General features: G+C 36.8%; 1 protein-coding gene and 1 non-coding gene across 2 annotated transcripts; both read left to right on the top strand.

The window, feature by feature from the left end:
* Positions 1-123: 123 nt before the first annotated feature.
* LOC108595079 (venom serine carboxypeptidase) lies at positions 124-1907 on the top strand. The gene is made up of 2 exons (XM_017980230.2): positions 124-307; positions 366-1907. The coding sequence occupies exon 2, from the start codon at positions 374-376 to the stop codon at positions 1805-1807; it is 1434 nt and encodes a 477-aa protein (XP_017835719.1). The 5' UTR covers positions 124-307; positions 366-373; the 3' UTR covers positions 1808-1907.
* A 436-nt stretch (positions 1908-2343) lies between these two features.
* Positions 2344-26799, top strand: LOC108596661. The gene is made up of 4 exons (XR_004458796.1): positions 2344-3167; positions 12981-13035; positions 18791-19032; positions 26755-26799. It is a non-coding gene; the product is annotated as an uncharacterized LOC108596661 (transcript).
* The last annotated feature ends 211 nt before the right edge of the window (positions 26800-27010 follow it).

Raw genomic sequence — 27010 nt, 5'->3', positions numbered from 1 at the left:
CTCTTAAACAGAATTCAGCTGTAGTTTGTTTACGTTTAAGTTTCGTTTTATTGCCAATAGGTGGTGTTTATGCTTACGTTTCGTTCTGAATGCTAATGAGAATAAAATATATAAAAACAAAGCGCAATATAAAAATCAAAGTCATTGCACAGCAGCGTGTGTTATATAAAATAGTGCAGCGCAAGCGGTTTGCAAACATATAAATTTTTACACACACAGAGAAGAGAAAAAGTGGTTGCCATTTTGCCGGCTTGGAATAGGAGCAAGAGGAAGAGTGCGGGAGAGATCGAGCTTATCTTTTTGCAGCGTAAGTGAAGCATAGCCATACAAACTGATTATTTTAATAACAAACAACGCCTCCGTAGTTAGAACAATGAAAAGCGCTATCAATCTAATTATAATTGCTGCAGTTTGCTGCGCAGCAGCTGCGGCAGAACAGAGGCCCTATCGCAAGAGCTTTGTGAATCCCTATCCACGATTCAAGCTCCACAATGATGGCGTAGATCCTGGCGAGCCGCTGTTTCTGACACCGCTAATACACAATGAATCCATACCGAGGGAACAGGTGCAAAAAATGGCACGCGTGGTGGGATCGCAATTTCATGGCGTGGAAAGCTATGCAGGTTATTTAACTGTGGATCGAGCATATAATTCAAACATGTTTTTCTGGTACTTCCCATCTGAAACGGATCCCAACTATGCGCCTGTTGTGCTATGGCTGCAAGGTGGACCAGGCGCCAGTTCTCTTTTTGGGCTCTTTACGGAGAATGGTCCCTTGGAGTTGGATGGACAGGGAAAACTTCAAAAGCGTAACTATACCTGGACCAAGACACATAATGTGATCTACATTGATAATCCGGTGGGCACTGGCTTTAGTTTTACGGACAATGATAAGGGCTATGCTCGCAATGAACTCGATGTCGGGCGTAATCTGCACGAGGCGATGATGCAGCTTTACGAGCTCTTCGAATGGGGCAACACTACCGGTTTTTGGGTAACAGGCGAATCCTATGCTGGCAAATATGTCCCCGCCCTGGCGCATCATATACACAAAGTGCAGAATGCGATAGAGACGCGCGTGTATATACCACTCAAGGGTGTGGCCATTGGAAATGGACTCTCGGATCCAGTGCATCAAATGAAGTATGGCGATTATCTCTATCAATTGGGTCTGATTGACGATCATGGCCTGGATCAGTTTCATGCAGCGGAGAAACAGGGCATCGACTGCATTAATAAGCACGACATGGAGTGCGCCTTTAATGTCTTTGATTCTCTTATCAATGGCGACATGACCAACGGATCCATCTTTAGCAATCTCACGGGCTACAATTGGTACTACAACTATTTAAACACCCATGCGGATGACTCCGCAAGCATGGGTAAATTTTTACAATCAGGCGCCACACGTCGCGCTATCCATGTCGGTAATATGCCTTTCCATGACCTGGACACTGAGAACAAAGTGGAGGAGCATTTAAAGCTTGATGTTATGGACAGTGTAGCGCCGTGGATTGCAGAACTTTTGAATTTCTATACGGTTTGCATTTATAGCGGACAATTGGATATCATTGTAGCCTATCCAACGACTCGTAACTATCTCAAGCAGCTTAAATTCCCAGGCGCAGACAAATATAAGGTTGCTAAGCGTGAAATCTGGCGCATTGATGGAGAAATTGCTGGTTATGTCAAGCATGCCGGCCATCTGGTAGAGATTATGATAAGAAACGCTGGACACATGGCTCCTCATGATCAGCCCAAATGGCTGTACGAGATGATCAATCATCTAACTCATTATAAGCATTAGAAGGGAATTCAAATGTTATCTAAATAAAGTAATACCATTAAGCATACAATATAATGTATACAATACAAGGTATGCTAAGGGTAATACCGAAATTAAAAAATTAAGCCTTTTGTATTTTGGCGGCACTAATAACACTTAAAAGTAACGTATTCGCAGTTACTTAGAAATTACAGCACTGTTACCAGCTCTGCTAAATTCTCTTTTTCCCGTCAGCTGTCGCTTTTTGAAAGACAAAAATATTAAGTTTAAGTAGTGGCTTTAAAAAAATGTATAACACTTGACTCTTTACAAAAAATGGCAAATATTTAAATTGTGAATATATAATGTTGGTAAAATGATAAATGAAATTTATATAATATCTTTAAACATAATAAGAAGACATCAGAGTGTTAACTCGAAATTGTAGCTTTTTATCGCCATTCTTCCCACTAAATTTGGAGATCACTGCTGTAAACAAGCCTGTTAACCCAGTCGCACTCATATTTATGTTCATTCTCAATATTATACTGGCTGACAGTTGCGCACACATGCCCGATGACACTAGTCGCTGTAAGCTTTTGGTTATCCGTTGTTTCTGGTTGATTCTTATTAACATGTTACTAAACTCAAACCTAAATGCGCCCGTGCTGTTTCCATGTGTCTAAAAGTGAACAAAATTAAAAAAAATATCTTAAGCAAAAGAAAGCAAACGTTGTTTTGTTGTTGTTATTGTTGCGCGCCTATGTACGACTAGTGTGCGTGTGTGTGTGTGGTGAATTTGGACTGCCACTGCCTCCCACATCCGCCCACCCACCTCTCTCTAACCAGCGGCGTGCAAAAAGTAAATTTAAGTGCAAATAAATTGCTTTGCTTATCTCGTGTGTGCGCGCTTACTTGATATGGCTACACACTCAATACATGTGTGTGCGTTGTGCGAGTGTGTTAATTAATTTACAAAGCCAACCTCAGCTCTCCAGCTCCAGTGGAGTCTTCTTGTAAATAACATATACAAATGTTGTAAATTTGTTGATTCGCGCGTGTCACAAAAATAAATGCGCAGCACAGCACGCGCGTCCCACTAACAAAAAAAAAACAAAAACAAAACACCAACTGGAGCAGTGCAAGTTCTAACCCCTTGACATACCAACAAATCTAAACCATACTCAATACAAAAGAAGGCGCCTTATACTACTTGAAAACGAAAGTTCTTTTGCATGCACCAAAGCCAAACACACACACACACATACAAGCATAAGTGCATGCAGTGGTTAAGAACATAACGCCACTTACAAGCACCAGCAAAGAAGAGAGCGAGAAAGAGCGAGTGCTTGGCGCCGTGGACACTCTTGGCCTTGAACTTGTGCGGCGCGGGAGCGCAGCGGTAAGTTGTAATTGCCATAAGCCCTTCTGCAAGTTTTTTTTTTTTATTTCTGCTGCTGTTGCTGCTGCTTCGCTTACTTTTGTTGTTCTTGTTGTGGTAGCTATTTTAAAATTGATTGCAGGTAACGTTGAGTTATTTTTATCGAGACTTAAGTAAAGTTTGTGAGGCTTTCTTTTATTTTCCCCGCTAGCCAGCCGAGCAAACATTCTGAGTTTGTTGTGTGTGCTTGACCAGCGCAAACTGCTTTATCAGCGTGCTTGGCTCTGGTTAAAACTTGTCTATCCACTTTAATAGTTTTGTTTTGCATATTATAAAAGCCCAAGCTTTTCATATGCTGCTCTCTCAGTGTGTGTGTGCGTGATTTGATTGCAGCATAGACCGCAGCACACATCAAATTAAGTGACAAGCGCGCCACCATCTCCATCAGCACCACCTCCCACAAATCGTTGCTGCCCCTGCTGCTCACTTGGCAAACAAACAGCAGCCGGATAGCGTCAACTGATAGCAGACAAGAGCGAGAGCATCACCAAAGCTTTATCTCCCCCGCCCACCTATTCTACTTGCCGGACTACTCTCACCACAAGGAGGAGAGTGCTCTCTAACTAAGCGCTGTTGATCAGCTTACATCTGTGTGTGTGTGTTTTTTTCTTTTTTGCTTTTGTTTTCTATGCAATTTACATAATGCGCTCTTAGCGGGCAGAACTTTTGGTCAGCTTTTTGGCTCGTGTTCTCTTGCGCTCTCACTCGCTCTCTTGCAATCTTGTGCAAATGATTGGAATATTTTTTGAAATAAATGGAAAAACTAAAAGCGCGCTATGAAATATATAATTACTTTTAATTACAATTGTTGCTATAATTTCTTATGCACTGTAAAAAAGTAAATAGCTAAGTAAATATTTAAAATACAAGTACGTACTTTTTGTACATTTTTCACCTAAACAATTGTTAAATAGTTTTACAAGCAAAACAAGTTTTTCGTTGTACATAAACAAAAAAAAAAAAATACTTATTCCTATTTGTCTTGTTATTGCTGTTCTATCGTTATGTACGAGCTTCAATATAATTTGTAAAATATGCGAATTAATGTTTGAAAACTTGTTTTGACATACGATTGTTTTTTTTTTTTTTGTGGACGCAGTAGAATCGCATTTATTTATGTATGCTTGTGTGTGTGTGTAGCAGAAAATTCTTTAAGCATTGTGTCTATTTGAGTTATAAATCAAAAGGGAATTCTTACAGCAAAAGCTGTCAACGTTAAATGCCTAGAAAAGCGAATTAAACAAGTTTCAGTTGATTTTTCTGTTGATTTTTCTGTAAAGGATCTTTACGGATATTTGTAATTTGCGAGCTGTACACGTAAATTGTAAATATGTAAGCTGATGTTGTAGCCTGTAGTCTGATTAATTATGGGTTGTCTCTCTTGTGTGCGCCTGTCGTTCAAAATTGCAACAAGTTGAGGTTCACTTGGTCCCCACATACCCTGCATGCCCATTTTTCGCTATTTATTTGCATTTATGTTTGAGGCAAGCGCATATACCTTGTTGCTAGAGAAAATGTACGCGGTATAACTAGAGGTATGCTTGAGCCGGTTGTATGTGGCAGGCACCAGCTAAAAGCTAACATTGAAGCAAGTGCAACGCCGGTTTCTGTTTGCGGGTTCCGCATTGATTTGTATTTTATAATTTCAGGCACGTTGCACGATCGTTCGTTGCAATTTATTTAAGCTTATAACATAAACTAGAATCGCAATGACTATACAGCAAAATTTTTTCATTTATGCAGGCTTATGTGTGTGTGTGTGTATATTGAACGCAAATTTATTAAATAATTTTAAATGAATTTGAATTTCCAGCTAATTTACAGCTGATTTTGTGTGAGCGTGTGTGTGTGTGTGTGCAAAAGAGCGGGAGCGTATTTGATTTAGAGAGAATTAGTGAGGCAGACAAGCAGTCGCATTTGTTTGGCGTTTTTTTACATGCGTCAGCAGCAACAGCAGCAGAGGCAGAGGAAGTCAACGCCAGCGACTTGAGAAATTCAATAATAAAACGCAGAGCATGATAATACATATATGTACATAATATTCGTTTGTATTAAGTACATTACACAGCAGCAGCGACAACAACAACAAGAAGCTCACCACGCGCTGTTGATTAAAGAGCGCGCACACATACACACACACACAGTCAAAGCAAAGCACATTGAGTAAGGAGCAGCCACTTGTTGATGGCAGCGAGTGAGTGAGCGAGTGTTGGCTGCGGTGTAAAGGGGGGGCTATAAACATAAACGTACAGAAACTCACCATGGGCGAGCGCGCGCTCTTTAACCATCGCATCGATTGTGGTGTGATTTTAATACATGCGCGCGAGAGCGCTCGCTCTCGCTCTTGTGCTGTGGCTGCCCTTTGTAAACAACGAGACAAATTGAATGCGACGCCCCCCCCGGACGCGCTCAAAGGCGCTGTTTTTACGCTCCTTGCTAGCCTTGCCATATTCGTGGGCAGTTTTTTTTTTTACATTGCCTGTCTGTTCATTTGTATGTGTGCTTTGCGCCTGTTTGTGTGTGTTACTTATCAAGGTCGTCGCTTATTTTTTCTTGCTGCTGTAAGCGGGTTTTTCTACTTACACATACACTCAGGCGCGCTGGTTGTTCTTCGAGTCGCCTTCATCCTTACTATATAATTTTTATACATTTTTTTTGCGCAAAAAATTCTTTAGCTTTTATGTTATTGGGTTTCTGCTTGCTGCTAGTCGTTGTTTCATTTTGCACTTTTTGCCTATAAGGTTTTGTTTGATGTGTTGTTGTTATTGTTGTACACATAACTGCGCAATGAATTTTACTTGCTTCACCTTGACAGCCGCTATCATTAAGACCTAGACTTTGGCTAGATCTGTTATCTTAACTATTTGCTTGTTAATTCTTTATGCTTTTGGTGTATAAACAGGGCTTAAACTAGATTTTCAATTGTAAGCGAATTATGCCAAAGAATTTACACAGGAGCTGCCTTAGCGAAGGCATTCAACCAGTTTTTCTTAACGATAAACTAGTCCAGCAGCCTAAACAAAATAAATTCTTGCTAGGCAGCCTAACTAAATACCCTGTAAGGCAAAATAAATGTTGCTATGCTGCTCATTAATAATAATAAGTTATAATTGCTACGCCCATGCTGCTTTTCATTTAATTTTTCAAAACATAATCAGCAGCACTTTGCCAAAGCTTAACTGTGAACTGAGCAGCGAAAGTTTTTATCACACCCACGTCAGCGGGGTATACAGTTCACTGTACCCATTTCTTATAATAAATTCGCTACCTTTTGCAGTTTGCTATATGTGTGTGTGTGTGTGTGTGTGCCATCCTCAATGCTATTTGCTGTTTATTCCAGCGTCTCTTTTGCTGCGATGATTATTTTTATATTTGCACCGACCCCAGCTTCAGATTTGCAGCTATTTTTAGACTTTCTAATGAACGCTGCGGCTATTTATAGCGCAGCGTGCGCGGGACCACTCTTTTATCTCTGCGGTTGCGTGCGAGCGAGATAGCAGACACACACACACACGCATACACTTGTGAGCCTGTTAAGCTTAGCGATCTTTAACTTGTTGTCCACATTTATTTGTTGTTATTTTATATTATTTTTTTGCAAGATCATTATCAGCGTGGCCCTCTCAACGGCTGCTGCAGTTTCATTTTTGATTTGTAATTGGGTTTTGATGGCATTGGCTTGACCATAGCTGGAACGGGTTTTTTTTTTAATTGGCGTAGAGTATAACAGACTAAATGAGCTATTTGATAAAACTTGTTCAAAAATTGGTACAGTTATTTTGCATAGAAGCTACAAAGTTTATTTAAATTTGTAACAAGTTCAGCATTTAAAGCAAATAACTTTATTTTTGGACTCATTTGCGGCATTTGAGTGCCAAAAATAAAAGCGCACACATCATTATGACAACTGTGAAAGTTTCAAATGGTTCATTAAGCCGCTTTAAAAATATATATATATAATACCAATGTATTGGTTCAACGTACAGTTGGACATACAACAAAACGATTGAGAGCTTGAGCTTCAAAGTCATTACATTCTGTCAAAAATACCGTAATTTTGAAGTGGCTGACATACTTTATTTTGTTAAAGCTATAAGCACGTAAAGTAAGATGCTATATGTAATTAATTAATAAGTTTTATTTACATATATAAAAATGTCAAAGTGTATAGAAAAAGGTAACAGCAATCAGAACAGTCTTTTTATGCAGTAAGGATACAATTAAAACTATGTAAATATATTTAGTCAAAGTACATAAATGTAAATTATGGGGTTAAACCCATGTGTAGTTTAAACTTTTGTGAGAGTGCAGCACCTGCGTGTGATTGTGTTACGCCTACAAAAAGAATGTAACCACACGCCCACCTGCGCGCCCTTTAGCTGCTTTTTTTTCAGCTTGGCTTGCCACATCGCTCATACGCAACATTGGCCTGCGTTTGACGTTTTAAATGCCATTAATGAACAACTTGTTAACTTTTGCTGTAACTTTTCGTTTTTTTTCGTTCTTTTCTTTTGTGGTTCTGGCCTTGCTTTTAAAGTTAGTGCCGCTTGTCAACTAATTGAATTTGTTAACAAAAAAAACGTAAAATCAGTCAACTTTTAATTAGTTAAAGCAAAGTTAAAGTTTTATTTTGCAATTGATTTAGTCAAAAGTAATTGCAATTTAATTGAAGCGTAAATAAATTTTATTTGTTGAGGCACTTGACCAAAATAGAACAATCAGCTGTACAATAATTAAATTTTGTACAACGCCATAGACAAAAAAGTACACTTGAGCTTGAAGATGATCTTCAAAGTGGCTTTGTGTGTATTTATTAAATTAAATAAATAAATGAATATTTACTGCATGATATTTTATTATTTGCCAACGTTTTTTCGATGCATGAATTGTTAAACAGCAAACAGCAGTTGGTTGTTGTTGTTGAGATCATTAGCCTGGCTTAAAAGACAGACATAAAAGAACGCCTGACCAGTTTCATTTAATTGCTTTCATTGAGCAAATCAACACATTAGTGCGTCGAAACAAACGCAAACACAAACACTCAGCCCATGGGCAGTAATTTGAAGTTTGCTCTGGAATTCACAGAACTTTTTGGCAGCCAAAGTTTTAATGTTTGTAAGTCCGCTTGACTCATTCTTACACACAAAGAAAAAGAAGCTGTCTGTCTTATGCTAAATATTTTTTATTTGATTTTATTTGCATAATTGGCATATTATCATAAATGCATTTTTGTTTGCATACGTCTGTGTTTTTATATTAAAACAGGTCGGCTTTTACTCTAAAGTTATAATTTTAAATGGTAAATGCGTATATGATTTTCGAAATTTGATTTTTATTATAAAATGTCTACTTTTCTAAATTGAAATTCAGATTATGGTGATTTTATTTATTGTCTATAGCAATATCGCAGCTTATTTATGTATACGCTCGTTTTCGCTTATTGTCGATTTAATCTTGCGCATCGTTAGAGATCATTAGAGACAAACATTATTCAAGCGAATGCTGCTGCTGCTGCTGCTGCTGCTGCTCTTTTGGTTTTCTTTTGACAGCTGCGAAGACTTGGGCCAGCCAGGTGATTAAGGTGTCAGCTTGATTAAGTTAAAAGACTAAAAGCCTATCAGCAAAAAATTAGCCACACAATAGTTTGTACATTTTTTAAATTCTTTACGCAGCTTAATAAATAAATCAATAACAAAAAAATGTATTTGTGACACGACAGTTAAGCAAAGAGTTTTTTTTTTTCGTATGTGTTAGTGCATGATTTGCGCTTTGATTATTTGTTGTTTTTATTGTTTAGTTATTTTTTTTTTTTTGGCAGCAACCGGTTCTCAAGAGATTTCACGCGTTTTCAGCAAACTGATGAAGCGTCAATTAAAGTTTAATGAGTGCTGCTACACACACACACACACACGCACACACACATGTATGTATGTATGTACATCATGGCTATGGCACGTGCTTGCGTTTCAAAACAAAAATATAAACAATATATTACAGCAATGTCTTACATTTTTACTATGCGCAGCTAAACAATAAAATTAAAGTAAATAAAGCAAGCAGCAGCATTCATGAAACTTCAGTAGCCGCGCACGCTGATCATACATTGGACCCCCCCCGGCGGCCCCCCGTCAGCTGTCTACCGCCACTGATCGTGCCGATTAACTGTTAACAAATCGTGCACACGCTGATGTCATACACTCATACACGTTTCAATGCTCTCTCGCGCTCAGCTGCTGATTAAAGCGCGCGCTCTCGCTCACGCGCTCTCTCTCTTCGCTTGCTCTCTTTTGTGTTTGCTGTTATCGCACTGACTGTGTTTTAAAGTTTCTGGTTATGTCTGCTTGCTATTGTTGTTGTGATGTCATTGCAGCTGCAATTTAGCGCTCTCACTCTCGCGCTCTCTCTCTCGCGTTTGAGAGCGCGCGTATTCTAATTGAATTCCGGCTAGCACACACACACATACGCTTAAGTGTGTTTGTATGTATTTAGTTCTCGCAATTTGTTGACTTTTCGCCGTTTTACTTTTTGTGTTTATCATATTTTATTATTCACTTTGCTTTGTTGTCAATGTGCGTGTGTGTGTGTGTGCTTGAGTGTGTGTAAACAATTTTGTTGTCTCATCTCTTTGCTCTGCTGCTGCTGCTGCTTTGCAATAAGCACCAATTTACAGCATTTCGAATGTTTACACGTGACTTTAGTTAAATTTTTTCGTTGTCAAAGAACCAAGCAGCATATTCTGTCAATAATTTGTTTGCACATGAGCGCATTTTGTCGTTTATTACTTGTTTATTTAGCATAGCTAGCGACATAATTGTTGAGATTAAGTATACCACATGTTGCACAGCAAATGCTTAAGCAAATATCATATGACATACATAATATACATTTAACTTTGTTATTGATGGTGTATCAAGCAATTGCTACACTTGCGTTTATCTATAGATAAGCAGACACTTTTTTATTTTAAATATTGCTGCTATAGTTTTCTAAGCTAAGCTGCTGCGCAGCTATTTGCATATTTTAAAAAACTATTTTATTGCTATGCGACGTGACCTTTAAATGCTCAAGCTAAGCTTTGACTACAAAATCAATCAACAATTGTTTTGTACAAATTTTTAGTTAAGCTAAAGCGCAACTAGCGGTCGACTTGCTTTGCATTTTTCACAGCTTGTTGTGTTTATCTTTGCAATTGCTACAGCTTATCACACACAGCCAACCTTAGTGCGCCCACTTTAGCTTACGCCTACATTACGCAAACCGCGCGTTGACGTTGCTGCATGCCTCTGCAGTTGCAGTTGCATGGCAACTTGTCGCACGTTGTTGCTGTTGCTGTTGCTGTTGACGTCAAGGACATTGTGCTAGTGCCAGTTGCATTGAACTTGAACTGGGGGTTGTTTGCCATTGCGTACGCTCTAGGGGGCGTGCTTACACATGCATGCCATGTTCACACACACACACACACGCGCACACAGACATGCATACATGCCAACGAATTACGCTCACTCAAAAATTGAGTCGATTGCGCCTGTTAGGTATGCAACAAACTTTTTAACAATTAGCTGCATTGTTATTTTTGGCACTCTCTGCACTTGTATGTGTGTGTGTGTCGCATATACATATTTTCATATTTATTTGCATATGCATGCGCTGACGTCAGCATTGACTTCAACTTTAAACTTTGCCACTATATTTAGCCTGCGTTCAAAAACAGCAAAAGCACAATTAATATTTCTGTTGCTTGTTTTTTTTTTTGGCTGTCAAAATTTAGCGCCTGCAAGGCTCGCTAGTGTGTGTTTTGTGTTGTGTTTATGTTTGCGACCATTTCCGGCGGCATTTGCAACTCGCTTAGAAATGCAAATCGCATGCACTTGCATTTGACAGCTGCTGCGTTGACAACAGCGTCAGCGTAACGATTGTGCAACGCCAAGGGGCACGGGGCGCGGTGTGTGGCAAGTTTATCAGCCAAACTCGCAGACAGTTCACAGTCAACGCCATTAGCCGGCACCAAGTCGTTTCAAGGACATGAAAATAGAAACGTAGCGCGGTATTGCACGTATTTGTGGTTAAATCTATGGGAGTTTGACACTTCATATGCATAATGCGAGGGGCGCACAGCAAGTTGCTGTTGCATAAAAAAATTATAAATAGTAATTTAGTCATTTATATATTTAAAACCATCTTTTTAAAATAATATTCATTCAACTTCTTTGAAATTAAAGCATTATAAAACATTTTTGCCATTAAAATACTTTTAGTAGTATTTTATTTGTTGCTAAAATTACATTTCTAACACATTTTTGTTGCTTGACATTTTTTAATATTACTATAAAATGTTTTATTGTCATAGCGAACATTATAATAAATGAGAACTATTTAAAGTTTCAGCAACTCAAATTTAATTTTTTAAATTATTTTTCCAACGTTTGAGCGCGCAACTTCTTAAGCCACCCACTTAGTATTTTATTACGCACCTCGCTGTACTTTGTAAATTGAATAAAACTAAAAAAAAGCAGCAAAAGCAAAAGCAAAAGCGAAAGCGATACAAATGTTTGTTGCAGCTGACCAAAGTCACGAAGTGAATGCCTTGGGTTGGGTTTTGCTCTTTAAGAACCTTGTCGGCCAGCAACGCCAGCATTTGCATATTAAGCAATTGTTATTGTTGCTATTGTTGTTGTTATTGTTGTTGTTGTCTGTCGCAGCGGAAGTGCAATGCGGTGGCGAGTTGGGCTGTGTGGCAAGCAACTAGCAAAGCTGGCAACATAACGTGGCAACGTGAAGTGATTGACGCCGCTTTGCACGCAGTTTGCATTTCGATGCCACACCCACCCTACGCCCACCCACCCTCGCTTTGATAAATGGCAAACAAATTGGTAGCTATCATAGCATTTATTTGTTTTTCCTTTTATTATTTTACGCTGTGGAGCCCATAAAAACTAAATTGCATTTTTAGTCGATTTTTGAATTTTTTTTGCCTGCCGCATAAATGTGTGTGACTGTGTGTGTGTAAATTTTGCGTGCCTGGCACTTGCTGACACTTGCATTGGCTGCAGCCTGAGAATTTGATTTAGTTTTCGCTCTTTGCTGCTAATGGCTTGTTATAAAAAATATTTTGTTATCCTGCTGCTGAGCATGTGTACGTGTGTGTGTGTGTGTCTGACAGGCGTTGTAAGTTATTGGTTTTTAATGCGCCTGAAAACATATGCATTGGCATTTTATCGATAACTGACAGCAAGCAAAAAACAAACATCTATCAAAATATTTGTGTTAAATTATGCAAATGTGTGTGCTTACATTTTTTGTAGTAGAATTTAAATACTTTTGTTATTTCTTATATGTTTCTGAGTTCAATAAATATTTTATTACAAACTCATTAACAAATATATTAATTCCATTTACTATTTCACTTTAATTTAATACTTTTCTTATATACGACATATTTATTTTACTTTTTTAATGCCTAAACTTATAAAATAAATGTTATAAACATTTTCTATGCTTATGAATTCAATAAATATTTATTTAAATTTATTTTTGTTATATTTTTAATGCTTAAATTTATGTAATAAATGTTATATAATTTTTTTTATGTTTATGAATTCAATAAACATTTATTTGAATATATTTTTGTTATTTTTATTGCCTAAACTTATTAAATAAATTTTATAATTTTTTTATATGAATTCAATAAACATTAATTTGCATTTATTTTATTATAAATAGCACAACTTACTAACTGGTATATTAATTCTATTTGCTATTTCACTTTAATTGCAGTTCAGCCATTTGAAATTAGAAGACTTCACTAGCAGCAGCTGAAACTATTTAAAAGGTAAGTTTAGCCCCATTGGCTGTGCCCAAAAGCTTTAATCAAATCAACACTTGCCGGCCCCCCCCCCCCCTCATTTGAAACAATAATTCAATATAATCAGCACAATAATTTCAAGGACTCTCTAAAATTACTCAGCCGGAAATTGTGTGTACTTGACACACACACACACACACACACACACAGACACGCACACGAACGCAGACGAGCGAGCAAAAAAGGGAACTAAATACGCAGCGAAAAATATAAATTAGAAATTCAAACGGTTATTAAGCTTACGCTGCTTACTGCTCAATTTTGATAATTATGTTAGTTTACATAGTGTCAAGAGTGGGCGTGCGTGTGGGTGGGTGGGTGTCATATACAACTGTTTGGGGCTGCGCCATTTTGTTTTGTGGCAACTTCCGGTTCAATAGGGCGGCAAGAGAATACAAATTTATGCATTTAACGCCTCATTAATTCATCACTTTCAATAAAATTTTACGCTTACTGGCACACACACATATACACACACACCTGTGTGTGTGTGTGTGTGTGTGCGTTAGAAATTAACCGCAAGTGTGTAGTTACTAAGGCGGGGGCGGGGCCAAGCGTAGCGGCAAAGTAATGTCAAGCGCGCCCACGTCAATTTTTGCGCTTTAATTAAGCGTGCGACTCATTGAATTTGGCATTAATGTATTAACTTTTAAGCGTGATTACAAAACGTAGCATACTTGCAGGCGCAGCAACAAGCAGCGCATATATCAAATTGAAAAAGAAACGCAAGCACTTGGATACAAGGATTTTGACAGTAAACAGATGCGCTCGTCTATGCAGCAGCAGCAGCCACAGCAGCAGCAGCTACTATATATTTATTTTTTGATCGTCTGCGCTATATACAAAACAAGCCCGAAGCAAGATCAGGCAGCAGCAGCTAAACGAGCTCGTCGTTTTTATAAATAACTCCTTGTTGGAAATTCCATAGAAATCATGCATATTGAAAAATGTAAAAATATTGATGTTTTCACTCGCTGTGCTAATTATAAAAATTGTTCAACACACACACACACACATAAGAATAATAAAAGAAAATTGGCAAGTGTTGGCAAAATCTAAGCAGAAGCTGTGGGTTATGCTTGCACTCAATGCAAATTGTTAGCGGGCGTACAGAACTGCCGACCCCCCCAGTCTGCTTATAAAAATAAGTTAAAATTAATGTTGGTCTCGCAGTTTTTACATTTCTCCATAGTACAATGCGTTGAAAATTCAGCCGCAGTCGCAGCCTCAGCAGCTGCACATTTCCTTTGCCTGCAGTTGCAGGAGATCTTTGGTTCAAGCCAGTTCATAGCACAAATACAAACTCATACGCCGTGGGGGCCACACACACAAAAAAAAATAAAATACTTATACAATAACAAAAAACCAAAAATAATACACAAAACAAAAATAAATGTACAAAAAAAAATTGCTTTAATTTTAAAATATTTCACTGTATGTACAGCAATGTGTGCTTATGTGTGTTTGTGTGTGTGTGTTTGTCTGTTTGCTGCGGCCTTTCGATTTATTTCGAGCAATCGTATCGGGCAGTATTAAGCGCTTTATTAGCGCAACGGTCGTGCAATCAAACGCGTCGCGCATTAAAGCCACCACTAACTGTTAACTGAAGTTAAAGTGCGTCTGCGTTGTTGTGATAATTGACAGGCTTAAATTTAATGAGCAATTGTTTATGCGTTTGCTTTATTGAATTTAAAATTCATACAGTTTATTTACGCAGCTGTTGCTGTTAAGCTGTTTACTTATCGATAGTATCGATAACTTATTATGCACACAATTTACTTTGCCTTTCAATTCACCTACTTATTTAGCAATAAGTAGCACAACCCTAATCCCCAAGTCATATATATATCCTTATGGCCTAGACCTATGTAAATCAATCCAAAACGTAATTGAATATTAAATGCTTGCGTTAATATGATGCCCGTTATAATCTCATTAGTCTATTGACTCTTTCTCTTTTTTATATGGCTTGCTTGGCTTGTGTGTGTGTGTGTACTTTATTGAATAATTTCAACACGTTTTCGGCTTGGCCTTTGGGACAATGTAAGCAAGCCAAGCCACAAATCCTTAGTACAAACAAACTGTGTGTAGGCTTAAGGTGAAATTTCCCATGAAAATGCCATTAAATCACTTTAGAATCGCTTAAACTCGAGCAGCTCAGCAGCAAGGCCATAAAGGCGGCGCTGGCATTAGATTTATTTATTTATTTTATTTTATTTTTTTTTGCAATTTAAAGTTAAGACGCTTGCATTTGCAGTCGCTCTATTTTTATGTGCTCAATTTGGTTTTTAAAAACATTTTTTGTTTTTAAAGGTGCTTGTGCTTGTTCGCTTTGGTTATTTATTTTGGTTACCTCTAAAATTAAAATGGCTCAAAAACACAAAAACCAACACATAGACACACACACACACACACACATGTACACTAAAGCAACAACACGCGGCAAGAATAAGAACGAAACAAAAAAGCGTTTTTTATAGAACATTTATTTATAATTATACATTCTCGTTGTATATGCGATTTTCTGCGCCAGTAAAGTGAAGTGTAGGAAATATCGTGCACAGAAATATTTTCATTTCGATCGCACTCTGAACCAACCGAACGATCCTCAACTCAAAGTCCCCGTTCCGCAAGCGTTTAGTGTATAATTAAAAAAGTTTGCTCAAGCAATTGCAAAATAATTTAGCAAATCAAACGCAACAAATTGTGTGTGTAAATGTGCGTGTAAAGAATCGTTATCAATTAGCTGTAACATAATTGAAAAATAATTAACAGCCAAGTGCCAAAAATATTTTTTTTTGCATATAAAGTGATTGATTGATCAAGCAAATTGCTGTGTGGCTGTGTGTCTGTGTGTGTGTTTGGAAAGTGAAATTTCTCGTCTGTCAAAGCAATAAAATTTCCCAAAATAAAGTCAAACATCTGTTCTTTGTTGTTTCCTACGAAAAACGCGCAAAGTGCAAAACAAAAACAACAACAACAGCAACAGCAGCAGATTTTAAATTAACAGCCTGTTAAAGCGCATGTTAATGAAAATGTTGCCAACGCAGCAGCAGCGTCAGCAACATGTTGCTGCACAACAGATGGCGCTCGCCTTAACACACAGATGGCGTTATATGCACGATCAGTTGCGGTTGCCGGCCGCTAGCTGTCGCCAGCATAGAAAACAAATGTAAGCGATCAAGCAAACTAAATATAAATCCATTTTATTTTAGCTGTGGCAACAAAGCTGCAGCTTAGTCTTAAGCTTAACTAATGGCATGGCCAACAACTGTGGGTGTTACCAAAGCTTTTACAGTGGGTGTCAAAGGTTAGCTAATTAAAAATAGAATGTGTATAGCAAGCAGCAAGCGAATTTAACTACAACGTGCTTTTTTTTTGTATGTAGCGTAGAATAAATAAACAAAAAATTAGAGCAAACAATACATAGATCAGACACTTAGCACGTGCTTTTTTATATATAATTTAATTGGAATTTAATTTAGGTAAGAAGCATTCAATAAATAATATTTTCATATTTATTATAATATTATAATAATAATTATTATTTATTATATTAATTTCAGTCAATTTTTTAGCTTTATTATAATATTATAATAATTTGATTGACTGAAATTATTATTTATGGAATTTATTTTAACAATTGCTATATTTCACATATAATTTATATAAAAGTACCAATTAAAAATTATCTTAGCATTATAATTATTAGTAGTAAAATCATTAAATTAATACAAAATATGGCACTAAATTTAATAAATAGTTTCTCTTATAAGTCAAAGCTTAAAATTAGATTAAAGTTCCAATCAAAACAAAGCAATAAATTAATTTCTTGTACAACAAATAAATTGAAGCAAAATATTGCTGCTGTTTAAATAATTTTTTTAATGAATCAAAGCATAAATTAAAATTAAAGTTTCACTCAAAAGAGACCTGAGCATAAATTTCTTGCATATTTTCTGTTACTTTGAGACATGCTATAAATTTTTTAAGCCTTGTTGCTATTTTTTTAGGCTTGAATTCTTTTGTGAGCACACTTAACTTTCCGTTTTATGCTTAAACTCACTTGAAGGCTAAGCGCCTTGGGTAACATTTGTTGCTAGAGCAAGTGGGCAAACTAGAGAAGGAGCAGTAGCTAAGTGAACGGGGTTATCGGAGGACATGTCATGCGGATCAATCATACTCGATAAGCATTTTCCGCTTCCGTTGTAACTTAATACGCTCACTCACCAACTGAGCTCCAGTTTTCCCCCCAGCTATGCCAACCGGCATACATATGTTCTCTCTCTATATATTAAAAATGTGTGTGTTTTTTATATATATGCGGTACACATATTTACAGCCTGCTCGCTTGTAGTGTTGTCCCCTTTTTATTTTGGCAAACTTCGTGCAGTGTTTTTGTTTTATTTGCCAGATTTGCAATTTTTGTGCACATTTTGTGTGTTTTGAAAACTAGTAAAAGCATTAACGACTCTTGCTAAATTGCAACAAATGCGCATTGTTGTTGTTTATTTACGCAAATTTGTGTAGACTTTGGCCAACTGCCAGAAATTACAAAAACCGCAGAGTGCGACGCCGCCATTTTTAAAAAAGGCGAACAACAATAATGAAAATGAAATAAAAAAACACAGAAAATTGTAGCACAAGTTTATTATTTTTTAACATGTTCATTAATTGCAAGACATGCGGGGTGGGGCGGGGCGGCTTTCAAATAAAGTTAAGTTAAGGCGGCCCTAAGCATTGTCACCCTTTTGGAATTTTACAGCTTGTTGCTGTGTTTGATGTGCCTCTGTGTGTGTGTGTAGATGTCATAAAAAATCAAGTGAAAAGAAATGGCTGCGGCCCACTGACAAAAATGTCGAAAATCATGAAGGAAAAAAAAAGTGAGCTGAGCAAGAAAACATTTTTTTTTTTTTTTGTTACCGAAAATTTATTATAGACAACTGTGCGCTGTTTGTCTTGCACACTGAACTGATGCCGCCCGCCCCGCCCCACTTGCTGTCAGACATGCCCAGGCAAAAGAAAAAAGAAAAAAAAAGCTCTGTTTACATGCCTGGCCTCTTGCGAGGTGCCATGGCAACATACATACAAGCACAACTGTATACATATAGAACTATACAGTGGCAGCTCGAAGGGGCGCTGATCAAATGTACGCTAGTGTGTGTGTGTGTGTGTGTGTGTGTTGGATGCGGTTGTTGCTGGCTGCTGTTGAAGCGTTTCATTAGCCACCCACACGCTTCGCACACACACACACACACACACAGCAGAGAGAGAGAGAGAGAGCACACAGCTTAGCATGTGGGCGTTGAGCATAGCACGCGCTGAATTCTCTTCAAGCATATACCCTGTATCTAATATTTATGTGTCGCTCATATTGTTGTCATAACTTTGTTAAAATTGAATTAATTAGTTAACTACTTTGCACTTTATTATCAACTTATTATTTATTATTGTTTGCTTGCATTTTGCTTGCATCATAATCTCCAGCATTTACTTTGTGGTGCGCTGCTCTTGACACAACTTAGCCAATGTTGATTCACTGTTGCTGCTTCTGTTGTTACTTGTTGCATATGTGCGGCTTCTCAGGCCATAGGCTTAAGCACAGCGTGGCGTCCTTTTTGCTGCATGCCATGACGCAAATAAGGACATACACACATTTATTTATTTAGGCAAGCCACTCGTTTGAATAACACTTTTGTTTATGTCATTTATCTGCTTACAGTTGTATAACAAAAAGAAGAAGACGACAACAGCGCTGGCGACTATGTTGCAACTTAACATTTAATATCAAAGTCAATTGATATAACAATAATCAGGAATTAAAGCCACACACTGCAATTGTCTTAAGGATAAAACTATTGCCATATATAGTTAAATATTTAATAAATTTATATACAACTATTTAAATGCTAACAAGCGCTCATTGTTAAGCATTTTATTTTGGAGCATACGCCAGCAAAGCAGGTATGTATTGAAAAAAGCTTAATTACTTGTAATTACTTGTAATTACTTAAAAATTACTTTGCATTAATTATTAATTAATGGCATAATTGCTTAGATTATTAGGTATATTTGCTTATTCATTTGTAATTCGAGTAATTAAAGTAACTTTATTAAATATTTCAGTAATTAACTAGTAATTATGCGCATATATATTTAAAATTTCGAGTACTTCAAATCCGCAATTGCGAATTACTATACAATAATTGTTAATTAGTGGCATAATTGCTTAGATTATTACGCATAATTGTGTATTAAATTGTAAATCATAATTAATTCAGTAATTAACTAGTAATTATTTGGTAATAATCTTAATGAATTTAGTAATTAACTGATATTTAATAGCATTTATTTAAAGTTCACGTATATAAAATTTCGATTATTTTAAATACGAAATTGACTTTGTTTGAGATTTAGATTTTGCTAATACGTTGAGCTGCAAGTAATTATAGTAACTTTGTTAATTAATTCAGTAATTAAACAGTAATTATGGGCAAATATAGTAAAAATTTCATTATTATTGTTTTGATGCAGATTTAAATTACATATTTTGCTACTAAGTTGTGCTGCAAGTAATTATAGTAATTGGCTTAATGCATTTAGTAATTAAATGGTAATGAAAAGCAAATATAACTAAAATTTCAAGACACACACTCAAGTATAAATCTTAGTCTCGATTTAGCTCTGAATCTGATCCATAAGACCTTGTTTATAATATTTTATTAAAGCGCTCACATACAATGCAAAATATCTTTAACAAGCAGCAGGCGATAGCTACAACAACAGCTGAGCTTGTTTTGTTATAACTTATAAGAATGTATGCATGTGTATTGAACAGACACACACACACACACGCATGAAGATGGCGTTGGTATTTCTTGGCGTTCAATTAACGTAAAACATTTGCCAAGAATTTTTCTCGAGTCGTTTTTGGCTCGCCCCGTTTCATTGCCTGCCTGCCTGCCTGGCTTTGTTAGCTTTTCTTAATGCCTTGGCAACACACGTCTAGCGGGGGGGAAAGGGGGTGGTGCTGCCTTTGAGCTGTTGCCAGTGCATAGAGCGCGAAATATTAAGCGTTGTATTATACACACACACACACACAGAGAGAGTGAGTCTCTTTAATGAGGACCAAATAGAGCGAGGTCAATGCCCAAGCAAAAAAAAAAAATATGGCAGCAAAATATAACAAGGGAAAACTCCAAGAAATTTGCAATTGAAATTGATCTTAACAAGCAGTTCAACAAATATTGAGCAAGAAAATAAGAAAATTTGTGTACAAGCTTTAAAGCAAAAAAAAAAAAAAAGAAAAATATGAAAATGAGAATTGTGCGTCATACATTTGAAATTATTGAACGTCATTGCAGGCAATTTGGCTAAAGTGTAGCTTTTATATAAAAACACACACACATGCACACAAATCGTATCAATGTGTGTGTGTGTGCGTGTGTCTTTTGGAAATCATAAAATATTTATGCATGTGTGTGGGAAAGCATCAAAAATTCAAGCACGCGTCTTGTGTTTTGTATAACGCACAACATATATACATATATATATGTATGTGTGTATGTGTGCACATACTTGGGCATGCATATGTTAGGCAGCTTTTGAGCATTATAACTGATTTATGTGTGTGTGCGTAGTCTGTACCTGAGCTAATGCCTAGGGCTGCAGCCAAATCTCATAAAAGAAATAAAATAAAAGTGAGAGAGATTTAATTTAGCGCTGCCTAATTACAGCTGCAATAAAAGAAAAACAGTAGCTAATTTTTTTTTAGTGTCTCAATTGTTTGCAGTGTATATTTCTTATGTTCACTTTTATATTGGCCGTTCAAATTTTTGTTGTTGCTGTCACTTCATGTCGCAGTCGTTTTTATGTGCAGTGCAACACCCTGTACACCACTTAGTTGCGCCTATCTCCGCCCCGCTCTGTGCTCTAGCCTGACATTTGTGCATCTTGCATTCGACTCGACGTTCTGCCATTTCATTTGCAGCATCAAGTATTTTGGCCATGGGCCAACAAATGTTTGTGTCGCCACCAGAACGCGCGACAGCGGCTACCGCAATGGGCGCTGCTCAGCGGGGACAGTTAGTGATTAAGCGTGAAAATATCAGACTCATCATAGCGCAGCAGCAGGCAACGCGAAACTCAAAAGCAAAAGCAGCAGACGAGACTCTTGCTGCTTGCAACTGTTTAAAATGGCGACAATTTCTGTTGTTGTTGTTGTTGTTGTTAGCAAATGTTGTTCTATTGCCAGCAATTGCAATTTAAATTAGTGCTCGCTTGGTGTGTACTGTACCTCAAAAGATTTAGATTGCCAACAGTTAATTATTTATATTGATTGTTGGCTACGCGCTTTAAACACACAAACAACATGTGTTTGATTAAAATATATAATTTATTGTTTATACAAAAAGTTAAACAAAAATCTGCTGTGTTTTTTTTTGCGCCTGCAGCTGCACATTTGGTGTCGACAGATCGAGGGGGGGAGCATCACTGATTTTGCAACTGTACATTGCTTGCTTTTGTGTTTTCGTAACGCATTCTGGCAGCACCTGTCTACAAAGAGAGAGAGAGAGAGAGAGCGCCCAAAAATTATTGCAAAATCTTGGAAATATTTCAGAACGACAGCAAAAGCAACAAGCAGCAAAAACAATTTTGTTTTTTGTAATTTAATCAGCAAGCTGAGGGGGCTACACACACACACACGCACACACAGACAGCGACGCCAATGAGTGACGTACACACAGGCAAGACCAAAGCAGCGACAACACACACAGACACATGCAGCGCTGCTCGCGCTCACCTATGAGCTGATCACACGCTGCGCAGTCAGCGACTGCTTCGCTTTGTCTATATTTAGCTCGAAATGCAAATGGCGACGCACGCATACAGCTGCAAAGCAAGTGAGAGCAAGCGCGAGAGTGTGAGAGCGAGAGCGAGAGCAACAGCAATTGTTGCAGTCACTTACACACACACACACACAAAAGCTTGGCAAGCTGAAGCGCATGCGCGCAAAAGCTCACTGCTATGTGCGAGTAGCGATCAACAGTCGCCGCGCCGCCATTTTGAATTCTAGCGTACGCTAGCTCGTGACTCTTTGTTGCTTTTGCCTTTTGCGTTTTGCTACGCTGCTGCTGATCAATTTTTGCCTTGTTTGCCGTTTGCTGTTTATAAATAAAAAGGATAATTTTTATAGATTTTCTATATATATTTAGTTGTATATGTATTTCTGTCTGTTTATGTTTGTTTGCTTGTTGTTGTTGGGGGTTGCTGCACACACAAAAATATCCATAACTAAATTTAACATTTGTTTTTGTTTTATATTTAACTTTGCTCGTTTTAATTTTGGCCAACTTGTTATTGTTGATTGTCGGCGCAGACAACAGGTCGCAACTTATAAATACTTACACACAGTCTTAAATATAAACCCAAACAGAAACAGAAAATTTATTAATTGTTCAAGTTTTTTTTTTTTTTTCATTCATTTCGCTGCCTGGCACTTACAAATGAAATAAACAATTGATTAGTGGCTTTTATTTTAAGCAACTTATGCACTTATTTTTATAGATAAACATAACGCAGACACGTGCCGCAGCTAAATCTGTAGCTCGATCGTTCACTGTTTGTTTGCAATCGCATATGCGTTTGCATATATTTATTTTTTTTTTTTGCTGTGCGCTGGGTGGTCCACATTGACGCTCCAGACAAAAGCGAAAAGGAGGCACGCCCGTCGAACATTTGCTGTCTATACAAAAAAGAATCGAGTGCGCCAATTAGTCTGGAAGTAATATGTTGCAGATATAAAATGTGTTTGCGACATGCTAAATTGTATAATTTCTTGGAATGCAATACTTCTTATATTATTTTATTACATAATATTTGTATGCTAGAGCGAGTTAGTCTGAAATCGCTCAAACCAAGTCGTAGCTTATATTAGCTCATGCTAACTTTAAGCCTTAATCAATATCAAAGCAGCTCGAGCTACATCTTAAATTATATTTTATGAGTTCTAAAATATAATTTAAGATGTAGCTGTATTTTATGAGCTCTAAAATATAATTTAAGATGTAGCTGGAGCTGCTTTGATATTGATTTGAATTTCTGAAATTCGTTTCTAATGCTTTCAAATATTAGCAGCAATAAATTTTGCAAGATCTCAACAACAGCAACAAATGAACAAAGCAAGTTTTATATATTATTTGCTTCATATAATTTTTATATTAGTGTCTGGCATACTTTATACTTTTTTGTAATATTTATTATTATATTATCGAAATATTTAAGAGCAAAATTCTTAATTTAAAATCTTAAGCAGCATTTTATATTTATTTCTATGTTCATTTGATGTCTGCGTAGCTTAGCTAAAGAAATATTTAAGTCAGTTATTTACTTGCTGCGTCTAAATTAGTCTCTTATTATTTTGACTACTTAGGCTGTAATTACTCTGCCTGAGGAAATTCAATTAATTGACTTAAGACTTGCGCTATTATGACATGTTAAGACATTCAAAGCAGCAACTTATGCTACCTTCGAATTATTGATGTATTTTCTATTTCTAGTTAGTGGCGCGCGCTGTCCTAAATTTGGTGAAATTCAATACAAAAATATATACAAGCAAATGAAATTATGAAAATTATGAACACGAAGCAGTAAGGGGTTGGGGTTGGGGTTGGGGGTTGGGTGAGGCGTTACTAGAACGAAAGGATTGCATGTGCGCGGCTACAAATTAAGCGTGACGTGGCAGCAGCAGCAGCAGCAACGACTGCGACTAAGCAAATTCAACATGCCGCAAGTCAAACAAAAACTTGCAACGCCGCTACAATAAGTATTATGTATTTGCTTAAGTGCAGTGCCCCAAACACTAAAAGTGCAACTGTGTGTGTGTGTGTGTGTGAGCTGTTGGCAGCAGGCTGCAAATGCCACGTAGAGCACGCGTGAGCTCAGGGCACAGAGATTTGCTATGGGGATTATATGGGAAGACTGCTCAGTTTACTAATTGCTTCCGCTGCTGCTGCTGCGCTTCTTCTTGATGCTGCTGCTGCTGCCATGGAAGTTTTTAGGGGTCTAGAGATTCATTTTAATTGCATTTCTTTTAACGGTAACGCACACACACACACACACATACCTTCATATAAGCAACAGCCAGAGCCCAATGCTCTTGCTTGGGCTGTCTTGGCTGCCGTCTGGGGCGCGCACGGCGACGTCAATAACATTAGTGTCTGCACGCATACACACACACGCACACACACATGCATATGCTTATAAGTGTGTAGTGTAGTTGTGCTCAATAACGAAAATCAAAGGAAACATAGCTATATGTATATAGCACTGCTTTTCCTGCTTTAGCTGCCGCACTGTTTTGAAATTCTACCAACTGTCTGTCTAGCTGCGAGGTGAGAATTACGCACACACACACACGCACACATACATATGCAGCTCACTTGAATTGCCTTTAAGGAAACGCACAAAGGATGTGCACACTTGAGTTGTTTTTTCTGGGGGGGAACTGCGCTTATGTGGAAACCCAAATATTTGTAACTACATTTGTTATTGTTTTTTCGTTCATCACTGACTTTTTGGCACAGCCAGCCAACAACAACAACAACAATTGCGCACACATGTTGCATATGGTTTTTCTTTTATTTTCAGCTCAGATTTCTTAGTCAGTTCCAATAGTTTTAGTTCTCTTTGCAACAGCTGATTCGGCCATATGTATATTTGGTTATAAAAATATCTTTGGCAGGATTTGTTTTGATTGAGTTATATACATATTAATTATATATATAGCCACAACAGCTGAGCAACTGACGTCATTGGGTTTGGCTATCGTGACACAACAGCTGGCAATGGATTTTGTTGTTTAGTTGCACGCATTTCAAATATATAAATAATTTTTACTTTTTTCAAGATATAAGCCGACCACTAGTTGAGCAATAAATTTAGACTAACTAGTGAGTGTTTAAGCTGCAAAGTTTGCTAACCTCAAGTAACAATTTATAACATAAAATATAAGCTACAACTTTTATTTACAAGTAAGCAATGAAATCTTTCAATTTAAACTTAATATTTTGTTGATATATTTATTGAAGCTGCTGCAACTATAAAAAATTAATTTCAAATGCAATCCTTAAATTTATACCTAACTAATCAATAATATTACAGCTTTAAATATTTTATTGATATATTTATTTATAATTGCTGCAACTTTAAGCTAATATAAAAAATTATAGCGCACAATTTTAATTTCAAATGCAATCTTTAAATATAGATTAGCCCAAAAAATTGTTTATAGTATATTTTATATACATTTGCTGTATCTTCAAGCAAATATAAAAATTATAAAACAATTAAATCTTTAAATTTCAATTCTCCAAGCAATAAAATTACAATTTATTTATTATTATAATTTTACTTTTTCCAACTACAAGCTAAAAATATTGCGCACAATTTTAATATCAAATGCAAAGTTTAGATTTGTATTAGCACAAAAAATAGTTTGCTATAATATATTTTATATTTATTTGCTGTAAATTCAAGCAAATATAAATTATATATGTATATATATTATTTTAGCAGCAATTAAAATTATATTTATTATTATATTTAATACTTTCTCAAACTAACAATATATATATTAAAAAAATTTCGCACAATTTAATTACAAAATGCAATCATAATTATAGACTTGTCGCTGATAACCAAGCGATCTAAGAAATAAATATGCCAAATGTTGAACGTGCTTTTAATAATATAATTTAATATAGGAAGTTTAGTTGCATCATTAGGCAAATATAAAATTTATAGTGTTTGCATATTATTTCAAATAAAATCTTTAAATTTCAATACTCTACGCAATAAAATTACAATATATTTTTTATATTAATTTATGCTACAAGTTAATATAAAATATATTGCGTACAATTTTAGTTGCTAAGCCTTAACAACTGCAGCTTTGAACTAATTTGCTTGCACTTAATTTTAGTTGCTGCAACTTCAGGCTAATTTAATTTTTCTTTGTTGTGCTGCTCTTGAATTTTTAGAGTGCCATAAGCTGCTCTTAACCTTTCTAACCTTACGCTTTGTTTATTGATTATTCGCTGCGAGTTTAATAGAAATTTTCATTCACTTTACGCTCAATATATTTTGCTTAAGAGTTGCGCTTCAACGAGAAGCTAATGCCATATCAATCTGCTATAAGAAATTGCTTATACTTTGATGTTATGCAGAAGCGGCAGCAGCTTTGGCTTTTGTGCAAAGCTGTGGCTCTGTCAATGTCTTGACAACTGGCGCTGGCGCTGGCGATGGCTGCAAGTGCTCCAGAGGCTTTTGTGGCTGTCGCTGTCGCAGCAGTTTGCTGCCAAGATTTATGGTATCCTTTCAACTTTAAACTTGTCTGCGCTTGAAGGTCTGCTGCTGCTGTTAAGTTGGACTCATGCTAAGCATGTGACTGAGTACAGGGAGAGGGGGGAGGGGGGTGAGGGAAAGAAAGGAATTATACTTAAAGCGTGTGCATTGAACTGATCGTCATAAATTGCTGGAAGGCGAGGCCGAACGCTTCAAGTGTGAAGATAAATTGGCTGCCAGTGTTGTCAGGCCAACCAGTACTTACATTATATAGCTAGCATATAGCATATATATATATATAATTTGTAATATTAATGCGTTTGATTTTCATTTCGATTGCAGTGTAAAACTTTTTGTACCTGGAAGCAAAGCAGCAACTTTAATAAGGTGAGTTGACAAACTAGCGCCATTTTGTAAAGTAGCAAGCAGCGGCACGTGCCGCTTATTATGACACACACACACACACGCACACACACACAGCTGCTGAGCAAATATTTATACTCAATGGAGAACATAATAAAGACATTAAAAGAATATAGCAGCGATGCGATGTGAGCTGCGAGAGCAAGTGGGCGTGGGCGTGAGCCTGTCAATTTGC

This window comes from Drosophila busckii, chromosome 2R (genome assembly GCF_011750605.1).
Source record: "Drosophila busckii strain San Diego stock center, stock number 13000-0081.31 chromosome 2R, ASM1175060v1, whole genome shotgun sequence".
NCBI classification, from domain to species: Eukaryota; Metazoa; Arthropoda; class Insecta; order Diptera; family Drosophilidae; genus Drosophila; species Drosophila busckii.
Note: the sequence above shows the minus strand (reverse complement) of the source record. Positions and strands in the feature narration are given on the sequence as shown.